At 42.8% G+C, this 20008-nt stretch overlaps 1 protein-coding gene across 1 annotated transcript in view; it reads right to left on the reverse strand.

Moving 5' to 3' along the window:
- ANTXRL (ANTXR like) overlaps nt 1-20008 on the reverse strand; it is a 51674-nt gene that overhangs the window by 17935 nt on the left and 13731 nt on the right. Inside the window, 12 exon segments of the mRNA XM_015288443.4 lie at nt 253-333; nt 1451-1618; nt 3217-3315; nt 6168-6206; nt 6834-6929; nt 10918-10996; nt 12630-12699; nt 14527-14625; nt 18399-18459; nt 18564-18644; nt 18847-18915; nt 19027-19106. Of these exon segments, the coding sequence (XP_015143929.1) occupies nt 253-333; nt 1451-1618; nt 3217-3315; nt 6168-6206; nt 6834-6929; nt 10918-10996; nt 12630-12699; nt 14527-14625; nt 18399-18459; nt 18564-18644; nt 18847-18915; nt 19027-19106 (1022 nt within the window).

Below are 20008 nucleotides of genomic sequence, written 5' to 3' on the forward strand. Positions count from 1 at the left end.
GCCAGTTTCTACCTCAGTCTGCTCAAATCATCATGGTGGAGATGTTATTGACCTTTTGGGGCAATACTTTTAAATTGATGCTACTGCAAACATTTTAGCTCATTTGAAGTCTCTGGCTCTCATGACAAATTTTTAGCCTCAAGGTAATGTAAGAAGGAGACATGCTCACAAAAAAAACCAAAAAAAAGGCAAGGGACAGCATTGCTGCTGCTAACAGAGAAATGACATGACAGTATGTTTGTGACACCTTACCTTATCCCCTGGCTGTGGTCTCATAAGAGAGACTTGATCGTAGCCTCGCCGAACCAAAGCCCACAGTGCATCAAGTTTGCCCTGGAATAAAAAACATCTGACACGATCAAGAAGGCTTAGGAGAACATGACAAAATTAAATTACAGCTAAGCAGATGCAGCCTTTCTGCATCAAACTGCATGAAAATTGTTCCTGTGCCCTTGTCCTGCTGGAGAGCCAGAACAGAGACCTCAGAGTGGTAACATGGACCTTATAACCAAGTGGGACAAACTCACTCTGCTCAAAATGCAATGAGGATGACTGTAGATTAAACAGCTCCACAGAGGCACAATTAGGAGCTAGGCTAACAAAAGGCAGAACAATGAATGTCTACTGAACTGGATAAACAGCCACAAGACCTAAGCTGGCATTGCTCACAGGCACTTCCCAGCTAATAAATTCAAGTGCTGTTAAACCCATCTGAGAACCATACATGGCAAGGTGGGGAGAGGGGGGTCTCATTCTGCACACATAAAACACCAGTTTGGGATTTGGCCACAGGTTTCTGGGACGAGTGTGGTATGTTGCTGCCTTCACCAGCACAAGCCCTCCAGCTTCCTTGGCTGTAAGCTGAGATAATAGCTCTGGGGTTGTGTGAGGATACATAGGTTAGAGGCAGGGAAACATCAAATAACTATAATGACACAGGAGAAATGAGGATGAAAAAGCATGGAGAGACTGAGGGACTTGCCCAAAATCAAACACTATGCCTTGTGGCTGAGCTAGGGGGGAATAGAGCTGAATCCCAAACCCAGGCCTTAGCCACTCTGCAACCAAAGCAAGGACAAGACACTTTCTTTATCTGAACTTCTTTGCAGCATGCCTCAAAATGGAGTGCAGCTGGGTCCCCCTGCCAGAAGAGTGGGGGGCAACAGCAGGTATCCCAAAACTGTGCCAAAGGACCAACAAAGAGGTGAGCTATGGGAGGGAATATTCCTGCTCTTGGCCTCTAGCACCCTCCACTTTCCTCAAAAAAACTGAGACAACACAGGATCTGGGGCAATGTAAGTTCCAAGAAATGGCAAAACTGAGGGATATTGACCATTTTTCTAAATAGGCTCCCCCACCTCCACCATAAGACAGACTACACTTATGAGGTAGGACATAGCATCATGCAGGATAGAACAGACTTCAGAAAACTGAGAGATGGGCTCATTACCTTGATTGGAGTGTACCACTTCCTCTGGGAAGGAGGTTTTCTCACATGGGGCTTTTTCGGCTTAGGTTCCCAGGGCTCATACTCCTGCTCTGGCAGCTTAATAATGGCATTTTTGGGTTTCTCCAGTTTTGCACCTTCCTCTGTTGATCCTTTATCTCCCCACCGCACCTGAAGCCAGGAGAGTACACTAAGTACAGACATTGTGGTGGTTCCTACAAGCGCGTATTTACCTAGTTCCATCAGGCGATCCAAATATCAAACAGGAAGCCAAATTCATGAAGGCACCATAGTCAGAAATATACACTTAAGAGCCATATACTAACTCTGAAAAGCAGCCTCAACTACCAACATGAGCACAACATGATGTGCTGTGGGATGTTATGGCAGTCAAGGTAGATTAACCCATTTCCAAATGAAATCCAAAGCACTCTGCCCTGTTCTGCTAGGACACAGGTGTATTCCTATTGCCTCACCCAAAAAGCAGGCAGCAGCACTAGTTCAAGGAAGGCAGTCTTTATAAATAGCTCTATGCTACTCTTGTTAATTAGTTCCGAAATGCAAATTGGGTCAGCAGGCAAGGATTTGATAGCTTAAGAGTAGCAGCCTATACTAAAAACAGTTCTTCTAAAGACCACCATGTACAGCTACAAAAGAGGTCAGTAACTTTATCCTCATACACTGTACACTGCTCTTTTCAAGCTAAAAATCTGTTTTTGTAGTCTGACTCAAGCAGAAATGTGAACCTGTGTTCAACAACAGCATGTGATCCATGAAGCTATTCAGCACCAAGGATAAACATCCTTCAGAGGAAAATGGTTAAGGATGTCAAGACACAGTACTTTGACTGCAGACTTTCAGGTCCTTGCTAAGAAGCCATCGCTTTCATTCTGGTTTGGACCAGAATCTCAGCTGGCCCACACTAGCCCAGCTCCCTCAGCTACCAATTAGATCTGGTAGCAGTGCCTGGTGTGGAATCCCTACAAGTCACCATTAGACCCTCAGCAGATATAAATGAGTGATAATTCCCTACCTTGTGCTTCTATTAATTAGCCTTAATAAGGAATATTACACAGATTTCACTAACCTTGCAGTGATATACAAGAGTTAGTAGCTTATCACAGCATTATCAGCTGCATCTCCAGAATATGTATGCCATAGGATAGCACAAGGCAAATTTCTTTTACAGGGACACCTCATCACACATGACACAGTCTTGATATGTGACAAATCCCAAGGTAAGATTTGATTTATTGACCAATTTCAACACGGAGAACCAAGAGTGAAATTTTTCCCTTGTAAGCTTTTGCACATCAGGAGTTAATGCTCAAATGAAAGAGAAAAAATAACAATAACTGTTTTTGATTCACAAGGCCAACTGCTTCCAGACACCAAGGCACAGCATAGACGACATGCTCAAATACTCAAAACCAGTGCAACTCTGCAGTAGACAACAGAATAGGAGCCAACTGCACTAACTGAAGGGTTTGATTCGATAAATTAGAACTTTTGGTGCTTTTCCCATTCCTTAACCTTCAAATTTTCCCCTGCTCATAATGCTATATTCAATTAATTACTCATGCAAATGTGGCAGCTCGATGCCTGATACTTGGATGGCAGCTGCAGTGAGGTAGACAAGCCTTAATTAAATCCTGGCCTGTATTCCAACAAAATAAGTGGGATTTTTTTGTTTGTTTGCACAAAAACATTTTTAAAGTATATAGTTGAGATCATTTGCAAGGGACTATACCAGAAAAAAACCACAATACCTCCATCCTCTTAATTCCACCAACACCTCGGCCTCCATAATAAGATGCATCCACGGTTGGCCACTTTTTCTTTGGCAATCCATCTTCATCATCTGACTCCTGTGGGAAAGACAGGGAGATGTTACTGTTGTTCTCATACAAATGGGAAAAAAATGAACATCCTACAGTTCAATCTTTGGATATTTGGCTTTGTGTGTTACACTTACTTGCTGACAAAAAACAAAAAAGTCTCTTGTCTCTGCAGCTGCAATTTTAACTGGGGAAGCCAAGGAGGACTGCCTATTCCCCTCTCTCCTCTTCAGGCAGCTTTTATTTAATCAAATATGCATTGAGCTTCAAAATCACAACTGACTTTTAAGGGACAGCAAAGTGCAGATGAATTGTACATTATACTGGCTTGTCCCTAAGCTGTGCAGAAAATGCTGCAATCAGCTAACCCAAAGGACTCATTTATTAATTGTGCCTTTAGAATTTAGTGTCACCCAACAGCGAAAAAGCTACCACTGTGAGATTTCTAACATGTGCATCAAGCCCTTTTCTTATGGCAGCTGTAACCAGTTGTTCTGTGCTGCTTGATTCTTTGTAGAGTCTGGCTCAAGCTGTACAGTTGGGAGCTGGAACTGAGACTGGAGCATCTCCAAATTTTTAGGAAGCTCAGATCCAGAGTTTCTGACCTGTAATTATAAAGACTGGATTTTTTTTTTTCTTCTGAACGTGGGAGAATCTGAATCAGGCTTTTACTTCATGTTCACTGTTCTGTTCTTGCATAACTAAAAGCTGGCAAATGTTTCTGGTTCAACAACCCTGGGAACACTTTCCCAATTCTATCATTCTGAGCTGGGAGAAGTCACTGGGACTTCTCAGACTCCCTATCATTACACTGAGTCAAGACAGCTGAAAGTCACACCATAAGTACAGCTCTAGCAGCTCTTTTTAGAATTCATTTTTATTAAAAATATAAATAAAACAAAAAGAAATCATGTGAAACTCGAATAGTGGAGGACACAATTCATTACCAGATTACTGAATGACATTTTCTTGAATTGGCCTTTACACATCTCTATGAATATGAAGCTGAGAGTCCAAAAGCCAATAAGATCTTCTAAAATGCTTGTCTTCGTTTTTGTTTATTCTTATTTAACTCCTAGGTCATGCTTTGGAGAGAACTCTTTCCATCATTTATTCAGTGACATCTGAACTCTCAGCTATGGTTCATGGGTCAGTTCCTCCAACAGATTCTTTAGTATGGCCAGGCAAGACTAGAGTTGACATTTCCATTGCTTCTGTGGGATTTTTCAACCCCTAACTCATAGAAATACACAAGGAAGTCATTGTGCGATTGTTTTGTTGATGTTTTGGAAAGCTGTGATACACAAACCCATTTTGTGCCACATCTAAGACAGCACCTAGTGAACTACATCAGCAATTTAAATTCATAAGTGTTTCACTTCATGGGGACTTGAGTATCATATAAAAAAACCTCTGCCTCTTCCATGGGATCTAACAGATTTAAATTCTTTGCACCTAACAGCCCTCATTGCTAGCAAACCTGATAGTACCGGGACTATCCATGATGGCTTATGCTTGTCAAGTTGATAAAGAACTTATACTAAACAGCCCTTACACAGAACATATATAGCAAAGAAACATTAAAAACCACCATGTACATTTTGAGAAGTGTTAGAAATTGAATATCTGTAGTTTCAATCAAGATTTAGATACCTATATTGAGTTCAATAGCATCAGAGCCAGACTATATCAGGTAAAGGGCGGGATGCTGTACACAGGGAGGCTAGTACTATGCATCCTGAAACAATGATCCATGGCAGGCAGGCTCAGGGCCAAGTAAAGGGATGGGCAACATCTGTATTTTCTGGTATTTCAGGAAGGTTAAAGAAGATGTGTGCCGGCCTAATCTCTCTGCTGATCAGAATAACCCCAAAGCATCTGAGAACTCTACTGCCAGGATGCAATGCTCTGAAATCTCCCTCAAACACAGCATGGCTGTGATCACGTGCCTCATGACAATACTAATCACCCCAAAACCAGAATGATTTTGGTGCATATTCTCAAGTCAAATTGTCACAGTGCTGCTGCTCAGGGCAAGCAACAGAATCACAGAGACAGCAACAATAACCTCTGGCAACCTCAAAACTGTAGCTGTGGTTGCCTTCTGATATTCATGCCAAGTTACAGCAAGTTAGCAGCAAGCTGTAAGCTTCTCTTGTGCATTAGGTAAATATTTTCCCACCCTTCAGCTGTCTGTGCCTAGGAAAGGAGCAAAGGCAGCCATGAGTTCATTCTGGAGATACTTTTATTTATAGCTATTATTTCTATCAAAATAACAGAGTGAAACCAAAGCTGAGATCAGGGCCACTGTGAGTTACTGTCTCAAAGAGAGTTAAGTACAACCCTTCCTCCAACAGCTCACAACCTAAATACAGAAGGGCCAAGCATCGTGCCAAGGGTCAGGCTGCAGCAGAACCACAGCCAGAGCCCGCCCCCTGCTCCCTCTCCTGTACAAAAGCCACAGGAATGCAGCCTTCACTGTCTTTTCTTTCAGCTGCCTGACTTTGTTCTGTACTCCCCTCCTGGGAACAGCAGCTCTGCTGGAGGAGGGACAGCTTCCAGCACAACCGTTTTGCTGCTGGAGAAGCGAAGATTTTCCTACACACCAACATGACGGATGCACATCAGAAGGAACAAAAAACTGTACGAACTGTGTGTCTGTGGACTTCCGAGTTAGACATCTATTTTCTCTGGGGATGGAAATAACCTTGCTGTATGTACATATAGAGGGCAGAAGGCAGAAATAGCTGTCCTGACCCCAGAGACTTCCTCTCTCAGCCTTCAAGGTGTCATTAAGGCACCTACAGGGGTGACATTCCTGGGCAGCACACTGCACTACAGCAGCTGTAGACAATGTGACAGGTCAGAAATAGCATACTTACAGGCTCTGGAGGTGGTGGTGGAGGTGGCTCCTTGATCACCTGGAATATACAAGTGGTGGGAGGAATCTGAGTTAATAGCAGGGTTTCTTCCACATCAGGGCCATGCCCTCTGTACTGTTTGCTTATCATGGATAGGTTGCCTGGCTCCATTTCTTCACATTCAATGTGAATTTCACAAAGTACATAAACACCAGACTATCATTACTCACACTGATAGCAATACCCATGCTGCAGCACCAGGACCATCACATATATGTCTCCAACCCTGCCTGGTGCTGACTGGACCCTGTGAAATGCCCAGAGCTTTCAGCTCCACACACATTCGCTATGACTTACGTGTTTAACAAATTACTTTTAAGCAATACTGTTTTACAGGTGCTTTAAAATGCTTGCAGAGAAATTCATTAATATAACTCCCAAGGTATCTAGCCATCATTTCACTCAGTGAAGTCTGATGAAAGTTTGACTTTAGGTAAGATTTAGCTCTTGCCTGTGCTGCTCAATGGAATGCATTACAGGATCAGTAACACTGTACAGTCAAGCCATTTAGCTCATTACTACATGAAAAAACAAAGGTCCAAATCATCACTATCATTTTAGCAAGAAGCAAGTCAGAAATTGAACTTGATATCAAGTAAAAAAGGAAGTATATAAATCTGTACTTACCACTGTGCAGCAAAGGGGCCAGAACCACCAGAGAAGAGCCAGAGCCAGCAGCAAAAAGAGAATCAGGAGAGCAATGAAAAGGATGGTTCCAGTCAGCTGCAAACAAGATGATTGCCTTTGAGTTATTTGCATATATCACAATTGAGGTAGGAGGCCTAAAGTTAAAACAAGTAGACTGGGCAAACAAGCCAGGTTTCCCCCATTACATGGCCTCACTTAGGTGGTGCAGTCCATTACTATCATCATTAGGATCTCATCAATATTTAGTGTGACAAATCTGTACCTGGAGTCACGATTCAGGAAAGTACCTCCTGTTTGTGGTACGTATATGTGTAATTCATGATATGCTTATAGCTCAGTAGATTCAAAGGTGATAAAGCTGTATACAAACTCCCTAAACTTGTCCTGAGGGTCCCTTTATGCTGTCAGAAGGATATTTCAAACTACATGATCAAACTCAATGGTGCAGAATATTTCATTACTAGAGATGCGTAATATATCAGTGCTGATACTCTAAGAATGGGAATGTTGCAGCTAAAAGCATACAGGTAACTGTCAGCATATCACCATCATACAATATATTATTAGCTCAGTCTCATTAGTTCCTAAGCCTGCCTCTGTTGCCTTGAGCTGCACCCCAGCCTGAGCACTTAGATAAAGTAGTCCTTAACAAGGCTGGTTCTTGGTGAGTTTCTTGGGATCGCTTTGACTTAATCATTCCAGATTCAACCTACTCTGCAGGTGGGAGTCTGGGGCCAGGGAGGATCTGCATTCAAAACAGTGTTTCTTTAATTAAAAAAAAAAGCATTAATACTTGAAATGGGCTCTCCAAAGTAGCCAGACAACCAAGGAAACTCAGAGCTCTGATTTTCCTGGGTAAATCTTAAGGGACTGTGCATTGCATACATTACAATGTGTTCAGAAGATCTGCTGGGTGAGTATTGCTCTGATGACTACAGGAAAGAAGGTCTTCAATGTGCTGCTTGGCCCCTGCAGAACATACAGAACATGTGGCTTTTGAAAATCCAACATCTGATGCAGATGGGAAGTGGCACGGAGGGATGTGCAGTTTCCTTGGACTGCAATGGGCTCCAGGATGGGCTTAGAATTAGTTCTGGTATTCCAGAGTTGTGGAAAACCTTGTCAATGGTAAGTTCTCTGAGTTTAAGAGGTTCAATTCACCAGCAACAGGAGTACCAGAGAACAGGAAAAATCTGGTAGCAAACTGGAGGACAGCCTAGGGCCAGAAAGAGGTAAAAAGAGCTTTAAGAAAGGTCTATGAGTCAGGCTGAGGGAAATGGGAGCTCGCTAAAAGAGAAAGCTACATGGCTTTTTCAAACAAGGATAGTCAGGAGAATAAACAGAAAGAAAGCAAGTTGCACTGTAGGATAAAGTCCATAAGATTCAACCTTGTTAAATACGAAAACTACTTCTTGAGTTCCCATGACAAGACTACAAAAGTCTCATATTTATCCTCTTCTCACAAAACCCAGCATGTTTTTTCTTTTCCCTCCCAGATAGCAAAGAGGCTGAGGGTGGAAAAGAAAGCACCAGCTGTCAAGAGCTTTGCGAAATCTGGGTGAGCTGTTGAGTTGATTTGGCCTGATCTTCCTCAGGCCAAATCTTAGACCAGTCAGGACTGGCATGTTCAACACATGGCTAACCTCTCCATGGCTCCTACACCATTCCTAGGTACTTAGCCCAGGATCCCATAACTCTGTAGCATCACCATTTCTCTGCTGCTCTGTCACTTCTTGTCACTGACACAACAAATCGCTCTGTTCTGGGATACACTACGTAGCTCACCCCTTTTTGCTAGGTCAGGCAGCAGGAGAAGGCCAGTGTGGAGCACCAGGCACTGGGAGGAGTCCTGATAGAAGACGCTACCCAGCTGCAGCTCAGTGCTGCCACCCACCTCTGGTCCACTCACGGCTCCGTGTAGCATTAATATACCCGGGAAGCATGAGCTCCCACTGAAGCCAGCTTACTGTAAAAGAATGATTAAGCATCATTTTTGTAGAAGAGTTCAAGCACTCCTTAGAAGCAAATCCAAGCATAGCACCAATGCAGTGCAAGAGCCGTGGATATATGTACATATTACAGCTACTGTTACTCCAGATGCACATTGCCTCCTTGTCCTGTTCCCAGGCACTGCTTTTCCCATGCTAAGTGCTCATATAAATCACTGAGACATTTGCCAGCAGCAGCTCAGGAGCTGTTGGCAGCAAGAAGCTAGAGAGAGCCCTCTTTCAGTGATCAAACACACAAAGCATCATAGTGAAGCTGGACTTTGAAAAGGAAATAGCAGACTTCATGCAGCTGAACAGAAATGAGCACAGGGATCACACAGAGGCTTTGGGAGTAAAGTCAAGAGAAGATACTTACTGTACAGAAAGGACAGAAGCGCCAGCTGGGGAGGAGGGCTGAGCAGGCCAGCTGGCTGCCGCTCACAGAGAGGGGAGCAGGAGAGGAAAGGAAATGAAGGGAGTCTATAAAACAATAAAGAGCGAAATGAGTAAGATTAGAACAAAGCTGGAAAGTGAACCACCAGCCTTCCCACTTATGGGATGCAACTGGAGCGAGATGGTCTTTCTTGTACCCGATGAGAATCGGGAGTCCTTCATGTTTAATCTGCAGGAGCTGGGCAAAAATCAGGAGATTGACAGGACTGGAGATTGGAGACCCCTCATTATCCTAAGGCTATTGAGAAGAAAGCTTTCTGCATCCACCCTCCAGCCTGTGAAGATCCCAGCTAGGGCTAAGACTTCAGCCTCCATCAGAAATAAATTACATGAGGGTAACTGAACGTACCAGTTAATATTTGTGTTTCACTGTGGGCTCAAAAGGGGATAGAAAATGTGGAAATTTAAGTCTTCAGTGTAGAAAATTTGGAGGAAATGTTTGGAAAAAGAACCATAATAATAATAAAACAGATAAAGCAGCAACATCATCTCTGCTGAATTCCGCATCCACACACCCTAGGCTGTTCCAGCAATCTGGTGCAAAATTTCCCAACTGCATTGCAGAAAACATCAGAAAATCAAATCTGTAAGCTCCAGTCAGTTTGTCTTCATTCCTGCCCTTCTGCTCTGCAGCTGTCAGAAAGGCCAATGATGATTACAAGCCAATATGACAGCATTTGGTGTAGGCTATAAAAGTCCTTCTGACACTAGTAACAATAAAGCTCAAATTCAATACCAAATGCTTGGTATCAGGTTCTTTGGCAATTTTTTACACCACAAGCATGAGGCCAAATCTTTAGCTAAAGCCAACTGTTGTTATCTTGCACCAACTACTGGTATCACCTTTTTCTTCCTTTTTCTTTGGATTCTAAAATCAAGTTTTGCTTAAGGATCGCTTAGATCCCTGGGGGTAAGTGGTCTGCCTGACATCAGCCAGGAGGTATGTATCCCAGGCACTGCTATCCCACAACAGCACATCCTCCCTCGGCTGGGCAGCAGCCTGGTACCAGGAATCTCACTTCAGAATAAGAGGCTATTATCTCATTTTGGCTATTCCCTATGAAATTCCACATGACACCAAGAGAAAAGCCATCACCTCACTGGAAGTGAAAAATACCTGAACTAAAGGTAAATTGTGGAGGTCCAAGAACGAACGTAGTAAGCACCAAACAGACAGTACCCCTTAAAGTTTAGAGAATGGTCTATGCTGTAGCCCTTCTAGATGCAAGTCCTGGCAGCTGCACATTTCACTCCAGATCCCATAGGTAACCCAGTGCACTACAGGGTATTGCTTCCTGATGCTGATTCGCTCCTTTTTCTGGGTTCCCTTCTAGGTAGATCCTACCTATAAGGACTTCTCTTTTTCCTGGAATAGAAATGGGCACGGAACGTTTTCATTGCAACTGTTCAATCTGCAAATCTACCATGATCTAGCCACCGTCAGTAATGGTTTAGTCTTAACTAGCCTGGTGATTTTTCAAAGAATTGCTGGGATCCAGTCAACAACCGTGGTGCTGCAGCTGCAGAGAACTCGTGCTCAGTCAAGGAGGCTTGCCTGAAGAGCCACCGCCGCTTCCCAAGGTCTCATGGTTTCTCTGTCAAGCCCCATTGCTATTACTTACACACTGTGTGCTGGTGATGCTGACAGAGCTGGAGATGAACGTTAGCCCATTGTTCATGCTGACTTGTAGGAAAACCACCCTAAAGCACAAACAGATACACTTATTTTTAGTGTCATCTCTATACCCATTGTTCCTTTTATTCTGGCTGCGTTTTAGCCGTTGGCTCATGAACATGCATGGGTAACATTCCCTGCTGAGTCAAGGCATTCTGTGGCTGCAGGTGCTTACCTGCCGCTATCTCCCTGCTTGCCCAGGAGTCAACCCTTTTACATTGGTTTAATTGATTTGGGGCTTACGCTTTTTATTATAAAACCTTCATCTCACTCGGGGAAAAGGGCACTAGGATAGAGCTAAAAATGAAGTCTCAGGTGCTTGCAATACTACCCTAGATAGCACAAGAAGCCTTTGCTTTTATTTTAAACTGTTTCTGCATCTTTAAGAGCCACACTGGCTTTGTTTGTTTTTCAAATATATCCAAGTCAAGTGAGAGTCTTGCATGAGGTCAAAGGAAAAAGATTTAAATGACAGTGAAATTAAAGCAAAATCTGGCCTTAATCATTTCCCAGTATCAGAGAAAAGGTCCGAAGAAAAAAAAAAAAAGGCAGTCCCCACGGTTAGGGAAGCTTTCCCTCAGTCTCTGTAAGGTATTTAAGGATCTAGATCACCAAGGAGGAAACTACAGCCTTGTGCCTCGTCTTCCTGAAGTCTGTAACACAGCTAAAAAATACCAATGCTAGCCAAAGCAGAGCAGGGTCAAAACACAGGAAGCAACATCTACAACAGCAGAAAAGGAATTCAAACTGAGCATCAATTTTGCTACCAAAATGAAAAGATTGCTCGGAATTCAATTAACTTTTGGCCTGGAAAAAAAAAAAAAGAATAGAAACAAAGCTGAGGAGAAATGGCATAAGCATACTCAAAAATCCTCTGTCCCCACTCTTCTCATTAACTCTATTTTTCTCCAAGTCATCTCACAGCTGACAGCCTTTTAGCCACATTGGGTTCATGTGGGGAGCTTACCCTGAAGTCCTGTTAGACAGCCCCTCTCAGGCAGAGCCCTCAAGTTCGGGAGCTGTAGTGCAGAAACACCTGCTACTATTTGGACTGCAGCATCCTGGATAGGATCCTAACACCCACCAGCATCCACTGAAGCAGAGTGAGGCATGCTGAGTCACCATAATCACTGGCACTTCTGGAGATAGCATGCATGGTGTTGGTCCAATGAAGCAAGAAGTCTGTAGCACAGCTGATGTGGGAGTTTTTAATCACCAGCCCAATTTTTTTTTTTTAACCTCCTGTTGGGTCCAACAGTACTTATGGCTGCAGTACTCCATATGTAAATCTAGAGGATCACATACACAGCTGCTGACTCTCCTCCCAGTACCAGACTGGCAAAGAGCACCAAAGAACTCAAAAACAAACACCACACTACTGTTCATGCCAGCTTCATCTTTAGCACTGCAAGATCTCTGTAGGGGGCCATAGTCCAACAAAGCTTTTGGTTAAGCTGTGCCAAAGACCCAGTGTTGAATGGAGCTATGCTGGCTCATAGTAGGAAAGGAGTTTGGACGTATGGGATGGCCCTATTCATGTTACAAAGCCAAATCTTTTTAGCTTGGTACTTTAGGCAAAATTCTGAGCCCTTGGCTCAGTAAGGACATCCACATCCAGAAGCTTCGTCCCCCCTCACATACTGGAAATGCAGTACTTACTGTCCGGCATCTTCAATCACTGGAGCAGGACAGAGCAGATAAGTATCATGAACAAGAGTTGGCTTTTCATCTGAAAAGGATTAATATAGTATCAGAGATTTAAAAATATAGATTGTCCCATGGAGGTCATTCTCTGGAGAAACTTTGACAATAATGGGAGCCACAGTAAGGGCAAGAATCAATACTCCCCAGAGGTACTGCTTATAAAGCCAAGCATTGGGATGACTGTTCTTGGTGATGCTAATATGGTATTATCAGGCTAGAGGTACCACAGCTAGGAAATGGAGTGTTTCTGTTCCTGACAGCAGCGCTCAGCCATTTTGAAGCTACCTTTGAGCAATACTCATCTTAGCTACCTGAAAAGCACATGCAAAATCTACTTATACAGAATACTCTAACCTCTTTGGTTACTTGAGAGAACAAAAGGGAACAGAAGTATAAACAAAACTGAACTCCCCTAAGAGTGAGTGACTGAGGCATGAGAGCAGACAAGCTGCGACTGTGACTTCACTCTAAATGGCCCAACAAAGCACTAAGATGCCTGGCCAGAGAAAGACACTGAGGAGTCCTCCCAGGCAACCCATTCACCCCAAGTAAGCTTGGGGCTGGTACCAGCTTATTTATAACTTTAGAGGCTTGATCATTCTTTGTATGTAGGAAAAAAATAACTCCAGCAACAACAGATATGAGAGCTGATCCTTCCTGCTTCACCCATTCCAGCACACCTGAAAACAAAGCTCATTTCTGAGGCCTCATCTCTGCTGAAGAAGGGAAGTTGCAGTGGTATTTTTTAGGGCTGGGGGGGGAGGGAAGAACAGACAGCATAGATCAGTGTCTCATGATGTCAGCTAACCTAAACAAAACACACTATGGAGGAGATTTAGAATTAAGGCCGTTTTCCTCCTTGCTGCATTGAGGTCAGCCCTAGCACTTGCAGTGTGAAATCCAGTCAAGGTGCCAGTGAATTAGGGGCACAGCAGAAAAAGCCAGAAGTCTGGCTACCTGGTAAACCACAAGAAACAAATCCCCAGCAAAGAGCATCTGTAAGCCTGATGGGAGTGAGACCACCACAGTTTATTTAACACAGCCTTCATGGAGGCAACTGAGATGGAAAATGAAGGAGCGATTCATAGCACCCTCTTGTAAGTGAATTCACTGCTAGGGAAGGCACCAGTCTGGCTGTGGTAGAGAATGAAAGCCCCTACTGTGTCCAGCCAACAAGGGCAACACACACAGAAGGAGAAAAGCTCCCCCTCTCCATGCCACGCTCCACCTCACCAGACACCCTGCTTCTCAAGGAGGAGAGGATTGCTGAGAAACTGTACCCTTGATCTTTTCTGGCCATTCAGTCCTTTGCCTGGTTGCTGAGACAGCTAACCAAAAACCCCACGGAGCACAACGATTACAGGGATTTTCCACCTTCCAACATTCTCTGCCATGAGACCAGCAACTTGTGCCAGAGAGGAGCTAAGTAGGGCTGAAGGACCCTGCTTTATAGTACGCATCTTCTGAATCAGTGAATAAATAGCTTGGACACATCATCAGGGCATCAAGGTAGCATTATTTATTTTTACTAAAGGTGAAATAAGAATTTCTTCCTATTTTCATTTCTCCCTGTTAAAACTTGATACCCAATCCTCACTGGTTGCATGCATCCCCCACGTGAATCATTACAGCAATGCTGAAATTCACTCTACAGCAGCATCTCCTGCATAATGCCTCACAACACAGTGCCCAAAGGTTTTAAGATTGAACAAGGATGAGCTTTAAGCTCCTACCAGATAAAGGTCTCCACCCACCTTCCCCCACATGGCTCCTTGACACGGATAGGAGGGGGGCTGCATCCCGTGTGGTGACACAGCCACAGGAGAAATGGAACCCCTCCCTTCAGACTTACTGATAGTAAGGCTGTCATTGAGCTTGAAGCTGCAGAGTACCTGGTCGATATTTCTTGCATGATAAAAACCATTGCCTCTTACCACGACTTGAAAGGGTTCTGTAAATAGAAGTACAGAAGTGTTATGAAAAATGGCACAAATACAGCATTCTCTTCCAGAGTGGTTTGAAGTACATGACAGCTGTCCTCTGCCCTATGTCTGAATCCGAACTTTCACACTGACACAGCTTGTAGCCACAGCCCATCTAGTGACCTAAAACCCCAGATAAAAAAGTTATTTTTTTATTTCTCAATTTTACAGAAAAGCAGCTTGCTGAAATAAAGTTGCAGTTAGACTTTCCCCTCCCACCCCAATCCTCAAAGGCAGCAACTACAAAGATTTAACTGAATCCTTCAACACAAAACATTAAAAGGTAAAACCTACATCTAGAGGTCTGCTGTTATCAAGACAGGTTACCCCTCCCACCCTTCTTTTCCCAATCACTGCCATTCTGCACAATCACTTGCAAGAACTGCCTTCAGAATAACCTGCCCACCAACACAAGCTGATGTCTGAGCTTCAATCCCAGACTCGTGCAGAAATGCAGGCAGCTGGTACGGGATTTGCTGGTTGCCACTGAGAAGTCTGCCCCTTCAAACGCTCCCAAACATTAGCATGTTCTGGGTGACGGTCTGTTGAAATGGCTAATTCCATTTAATTTTGCGCCCTGGCTCTGTCTGCGTCCTTTTCTTCCTTAGTTACCGTCAGCTCGCAGATTGCAGCTTTTGACAAGACAGCGAAGGGAAAAAGGTCAGCACTGAAATAACCGGGCAGCGCTGGCAGCGAGATGGTAGGTTGGAGCTGGTGTGCACTGGCTGTGCTGTCGACTCCGCTTCTGTGACTCTGATGAGAAGCTGACGGCTTGCATCCACACCTGGGAGTTGATGTGGCCAGTAGGATGCCACAGCCAACAAAACCTTTCAATCACATCCTCATACCGTAAGCATAATCAAAGCAATGATGCTGTCAAACAGAATAGGAGGCACCTCCGCTGCTGCACCGATAGCCTGTTTACAGGCTGCATGTCTTGGTCACTTTAAATCAGAGGGAACAGAAAGGACCAAACTACATTTCTCCACAGTGGGGACGACAAATTTGCAGGGTCAGAAAGCATTAAGCATCAGATAGCTGTCATAACACGACTAGATCAATTTGTAAATGGACTTGCTGGATAGCTTTGTCACAGGGAGTCAGACCCCCAGTAGGAGTTGCCATAATTCAGCTGCAACCACATGGAAATCATTCCATCAGCAATTTACTAAATCTCTCACAAAACAAAAATGAAGCTGAGAACCCCAGTAATCAGCACAGTGGTAATTACGAGTTACAATAACAGCTGAGAGGAATGGGTCAGTCTGCTCTAATTCCTGGTCAAGAACAGCTTCCAGGGACAAACCCCAAGCCCTCCTGCTCTCCTATCAGATTCTAGAAATTAGGAAAAATGTTGAGTAAAATCCCAGATGGTTTTCACCTCCTTACTCAGATAAGTGAGTATAAAATGCATGGATAGCTCCACACTGAGGCTACAAACAAGCAAGCTTCCTTGCTGGAGAATGTCACAATGTATGATGCTTCTGAAATATTGAGTCTTTTTAATCAAAATTCTGAAACACAGTTTTGAATTACTTTTTTTTTTTTTTAAAGGAATAAAATTCCTACCTAGGAAAAAAAGGAGACCAAACTTAAATTTCTAGAAAATACTATGTTCTAAATTCAAGGCAGCTCTAAAGGTACAAGATATATATTTTCATATAGAATTTAAAAGCCATGTGATCTTACTTCTTACATATAAATTACCAGTAAATTCTACTAAGTGATTACCAAAATTTAAAGTGTATTAAAATTCTGATATGACTTCAGATGCCCCAGGACTTCCCTGTACTTCAGTCTGAATAAGTATTTTATAAAGTCACATTACACATAGAGCTGTTATCTGACTGTCCAGTGGACTGAATTCAAGACCTGGATTCATGCTACCATTAAAAAAAAGTTGTTCAATCCAAGGAGATCCCCTCCAGGATACAGTGGCGCAAACAAAGAGCTATGAGGAGGAGCCTCTGGCTCTGCTGAAGTAAATAGGATTATTCAAGATAATAAAGCCACACTGGAGTGTAGCCTTGTGCTCTAAAAACCTCTTTCAGGTTCATTCCAGGTAAGGCTTGGCTCATAGGAAAACCTATTATGTGCTCAGTTCTCGGTGAGAAAGACAATTTAACCCACGCTGATGGCCTGTACCATATCAAGCGGTGCTTATGGCTCCTTCCAACTTTCGAGCTCCCTGCTGCTATAAGCAAACCATCACTCATGCAAGTTCCTCATCTTCATGCCCTACTGATTCAGCAACATGCTTTACCCTGAGCCCACCCTTGCTGCATGGCTCTGTCAGCAGAGACAGAACGAGCACCTGAATTTACGCAGCATACATACAAACTGAGCTCATTGCTTTTTCAAAACAATTTTGCTGGTTTCGCAGAAACACATCCACTTTCAAGAAGTCAGATCTCCTGAAAGTATATTTTTCTCAAGTTCTTCTGAAAAATACTTCGAAACTTCTGATTTGAAAGGATCTTTTCAGATGTCACCCTTCAATATTCATACATCGTGTCAAATCCCTACTGGAGATCTCACCTGTGTTTAGCTAAAAGCAACATCTAATAAGCAAGAAAAACTTGCAATAATTTATTATCCCCAAATTGCATGGAATACAAGAAATAAAAACAATTAATTGCTATGAAATAAAAAAATGTTAAAGTCAAAACTTTAAAGCTTTTTTGATAAATTCTGCAGTCTGCAAAGGAAATTCTTAAAAGCAAAATATTTCCTTCTTGAGATTTTCCAAAGATAATATTGTGACAAACATCTGCCCCACAACCACCTATTTAGAAATAGTTGGAAAGATACAAGGATATTTCATTTGAAATTTAATACTCGGGGCACGACCATGCTGTGATTAATATGTGGAAATGAAGAGTGAATAATTTCTCTTCTTTGTGCTATTTAAGAGGTCTTTCCTGAATCTCCCATTTTGATCCATGTTTTCAAGGTCGGCTTTCAGGCATCCTGCATTTGTATACACTCATTCTTCAGCATATAAGGAAGTGAACACAAGACCGTAAGAGACCTAAATAACTGAGCTATAAACAACACCTTCCAGCAAACTTACACTATCACTCTCACTCTGCTGCAATAGTCTCTTAAGTAGGAAAAATATAGCAGATTGCTAACATAAACAAGAACAAATGCAAGTTAAATATCCTAAACAGGAAAGGCACGAAGTTGCCAGCAGCTCCTCTGGGGATTCTTCACATTTGCTTGTACCCTAGTAGTTCTTTCACTGCAACTAAGTAAAACACTAATGCTTTGTAAAGCATGTCAGGTATCTCAGCCTTTACAGTTCATTACACCGGGTTCAATAAATCTGAAGTTTCTGTGAATGTTCTGCAAAGCCTTGTTTTAAATGCTGACAAGCCCTAGCAGATCCAGCGAATGCAGTCTTTCCAGAAGTTTGTGAGATGTTGCATTAGGCACCAAAACAGCCCCCGGCAGCCTAGTTTTATACCACTCTTTTGTCCTCTTTCTATTGGGTATCTTAAAGAGCAGAATCTCCAGTTGCCTCAGTACTTTCAGTCATTTCTCCTGCATTCAGAGGATATGTGTATCAGCACCAGCTCCCTCCTAAGCTTAGAGGGGATATGCATGGCTCCAGCCACAGCCTTGGGAGATGCTTTCCAACTCATCAACGGGCTTCAGCTCTGACACCACATTAGGTAGTTACCAACATTTCACCAGTCTCATTTACTTGCCTTACAACTCCAATCTTATGAAAGCTTACCTCCTGCACAAACACTGGATGGCTCAGCTGCTAGGATTTCAATGCAAGATTTCTTGAGAATCTGGAAGATTTAAGGTGAAGGCATTTCTGGTGAACATTTTTAACCTATGCTTTATTAACACAGGAAAGGGTCCCCATTATTAGGTCTCAGAATAGCGAGCTTACTGAATCAATGGTTCCTCTTAGGGCATAAAAGCCTCCCGTAACTGGAAAAACATGATCGATGCTGTCAGCTATTGTTGACAGCTGCAAAGAAAGACAATCATAAATCATGAGGAAAATAAAATTACAGTGAATACAACTGGGCCCCTTCATACTTGCTGAAAGACATCATACTGACATGAAATGATTTATGTCTCAAGTAATTAAATAAATGCCTTCAACTAATGCTATTACTTCCCTACTTGTATAAAAGAAAAACAAAATAAAAGCAAGCAAGCAAGATTACCTGAGTTTCATTGAAATCTTTCACTCCAACACAATAAACAATAGCTCCAAAGCTTCTGGCTCTGTTGGCCTAAACAGAAAAACTGCCATGAAGTACAAAACCATATAAAAAATTGGAGCCAACAGTAAACACCTATAGGTTTAACTTGAGCCAGTCTGGGCAAATGTGAAGGTGACTTACCTCTTGTTCTGCGTAATAGAACTGAACGTCTTGCAATTCTCCATCCGTCAGAGCAATAATCACACTAGCAGTCCGAACTCCTACATGGACAATAGTTAACAGATTGCATATGGATGACACAAGATTTGACAGTGAAAATAAGTTTGAAGTGACACATGCCTTTTTGTTGACAAAAACTCAAAATCACAAGGCCAGAATCTCAGCCTGATTTGTGTGGACTTTGTTGGAAGTGCACTCATCTGCCCCAGCTGAAGGTCAGATGTATGACAGCATAGAGCAGGCAGAAAACTGCGCGCCTTCAACACACACAGGCAGCACTTGAAGGAGCAGTACTGCTCCAGCAAAGCCCATGCACAAACTTCTGTCCTGTATTGCATCTGGCCAAAGTTACATCTATACCCTTCATGTGGAGAAACGGCAAAATTTATTCTTAGAGACAGATAGGTATTTGTCAAGAGAAGAGGAAAAACTTATCTGCATGGACATTGCCCAGAGATTGGTAGTGCAAGACCTTTTCAAGAGGAGCTCTCCTGACACTCTACCTTCATCTCCACCAGGTTTTCAAGGAGAATCCCTACTGAATACAGCATGAAAAGGTATTTCCACAAGGGCTTCAGTCCTATGCTTTTCATGCAACAAGAATTGTCAGTGAAGTTCATAGGAATTTTGAGCCTGAAAAAATGCAAGACCAGATCCACTGGAGCAAATTCATGTCTCGGGATAAGCAAGTTCATGTCCCACATAAGCTTATGTGAAAAAGTTGCATGAGTTTTGGAAAGCTAGGTAAGTAACATGATATAGAGTACAATACTACCTAGAAAAATGCCAAATGTTAAAGAAAATCCCAATTAATACACAAATAATGGTTCAACCAACCATCCTGCTTCAGTAATCACACATACTAATGTACACACACATTACTTTCATAGAACTATTTGTTATTTTTTCAAAGTAATCTGGTACAATTTCAAGTGTCTTTCCC

This window comes from Gallus gallus, chromosome 6 (genome assembly GCF_016699485.2).
Source record: "Gallus gallus isolate bGalGal1 chromosome 6, bGalGal1.mat.broiler.GRCg7b, whole genome shotgun sequence".
NCBI classification, from domain to species: domain Eukaryota; kingdom Metazoa; phylum Chordata; class Aves; order Galliformes; family Phasianidae; genus Gallus; species Gallus gallus.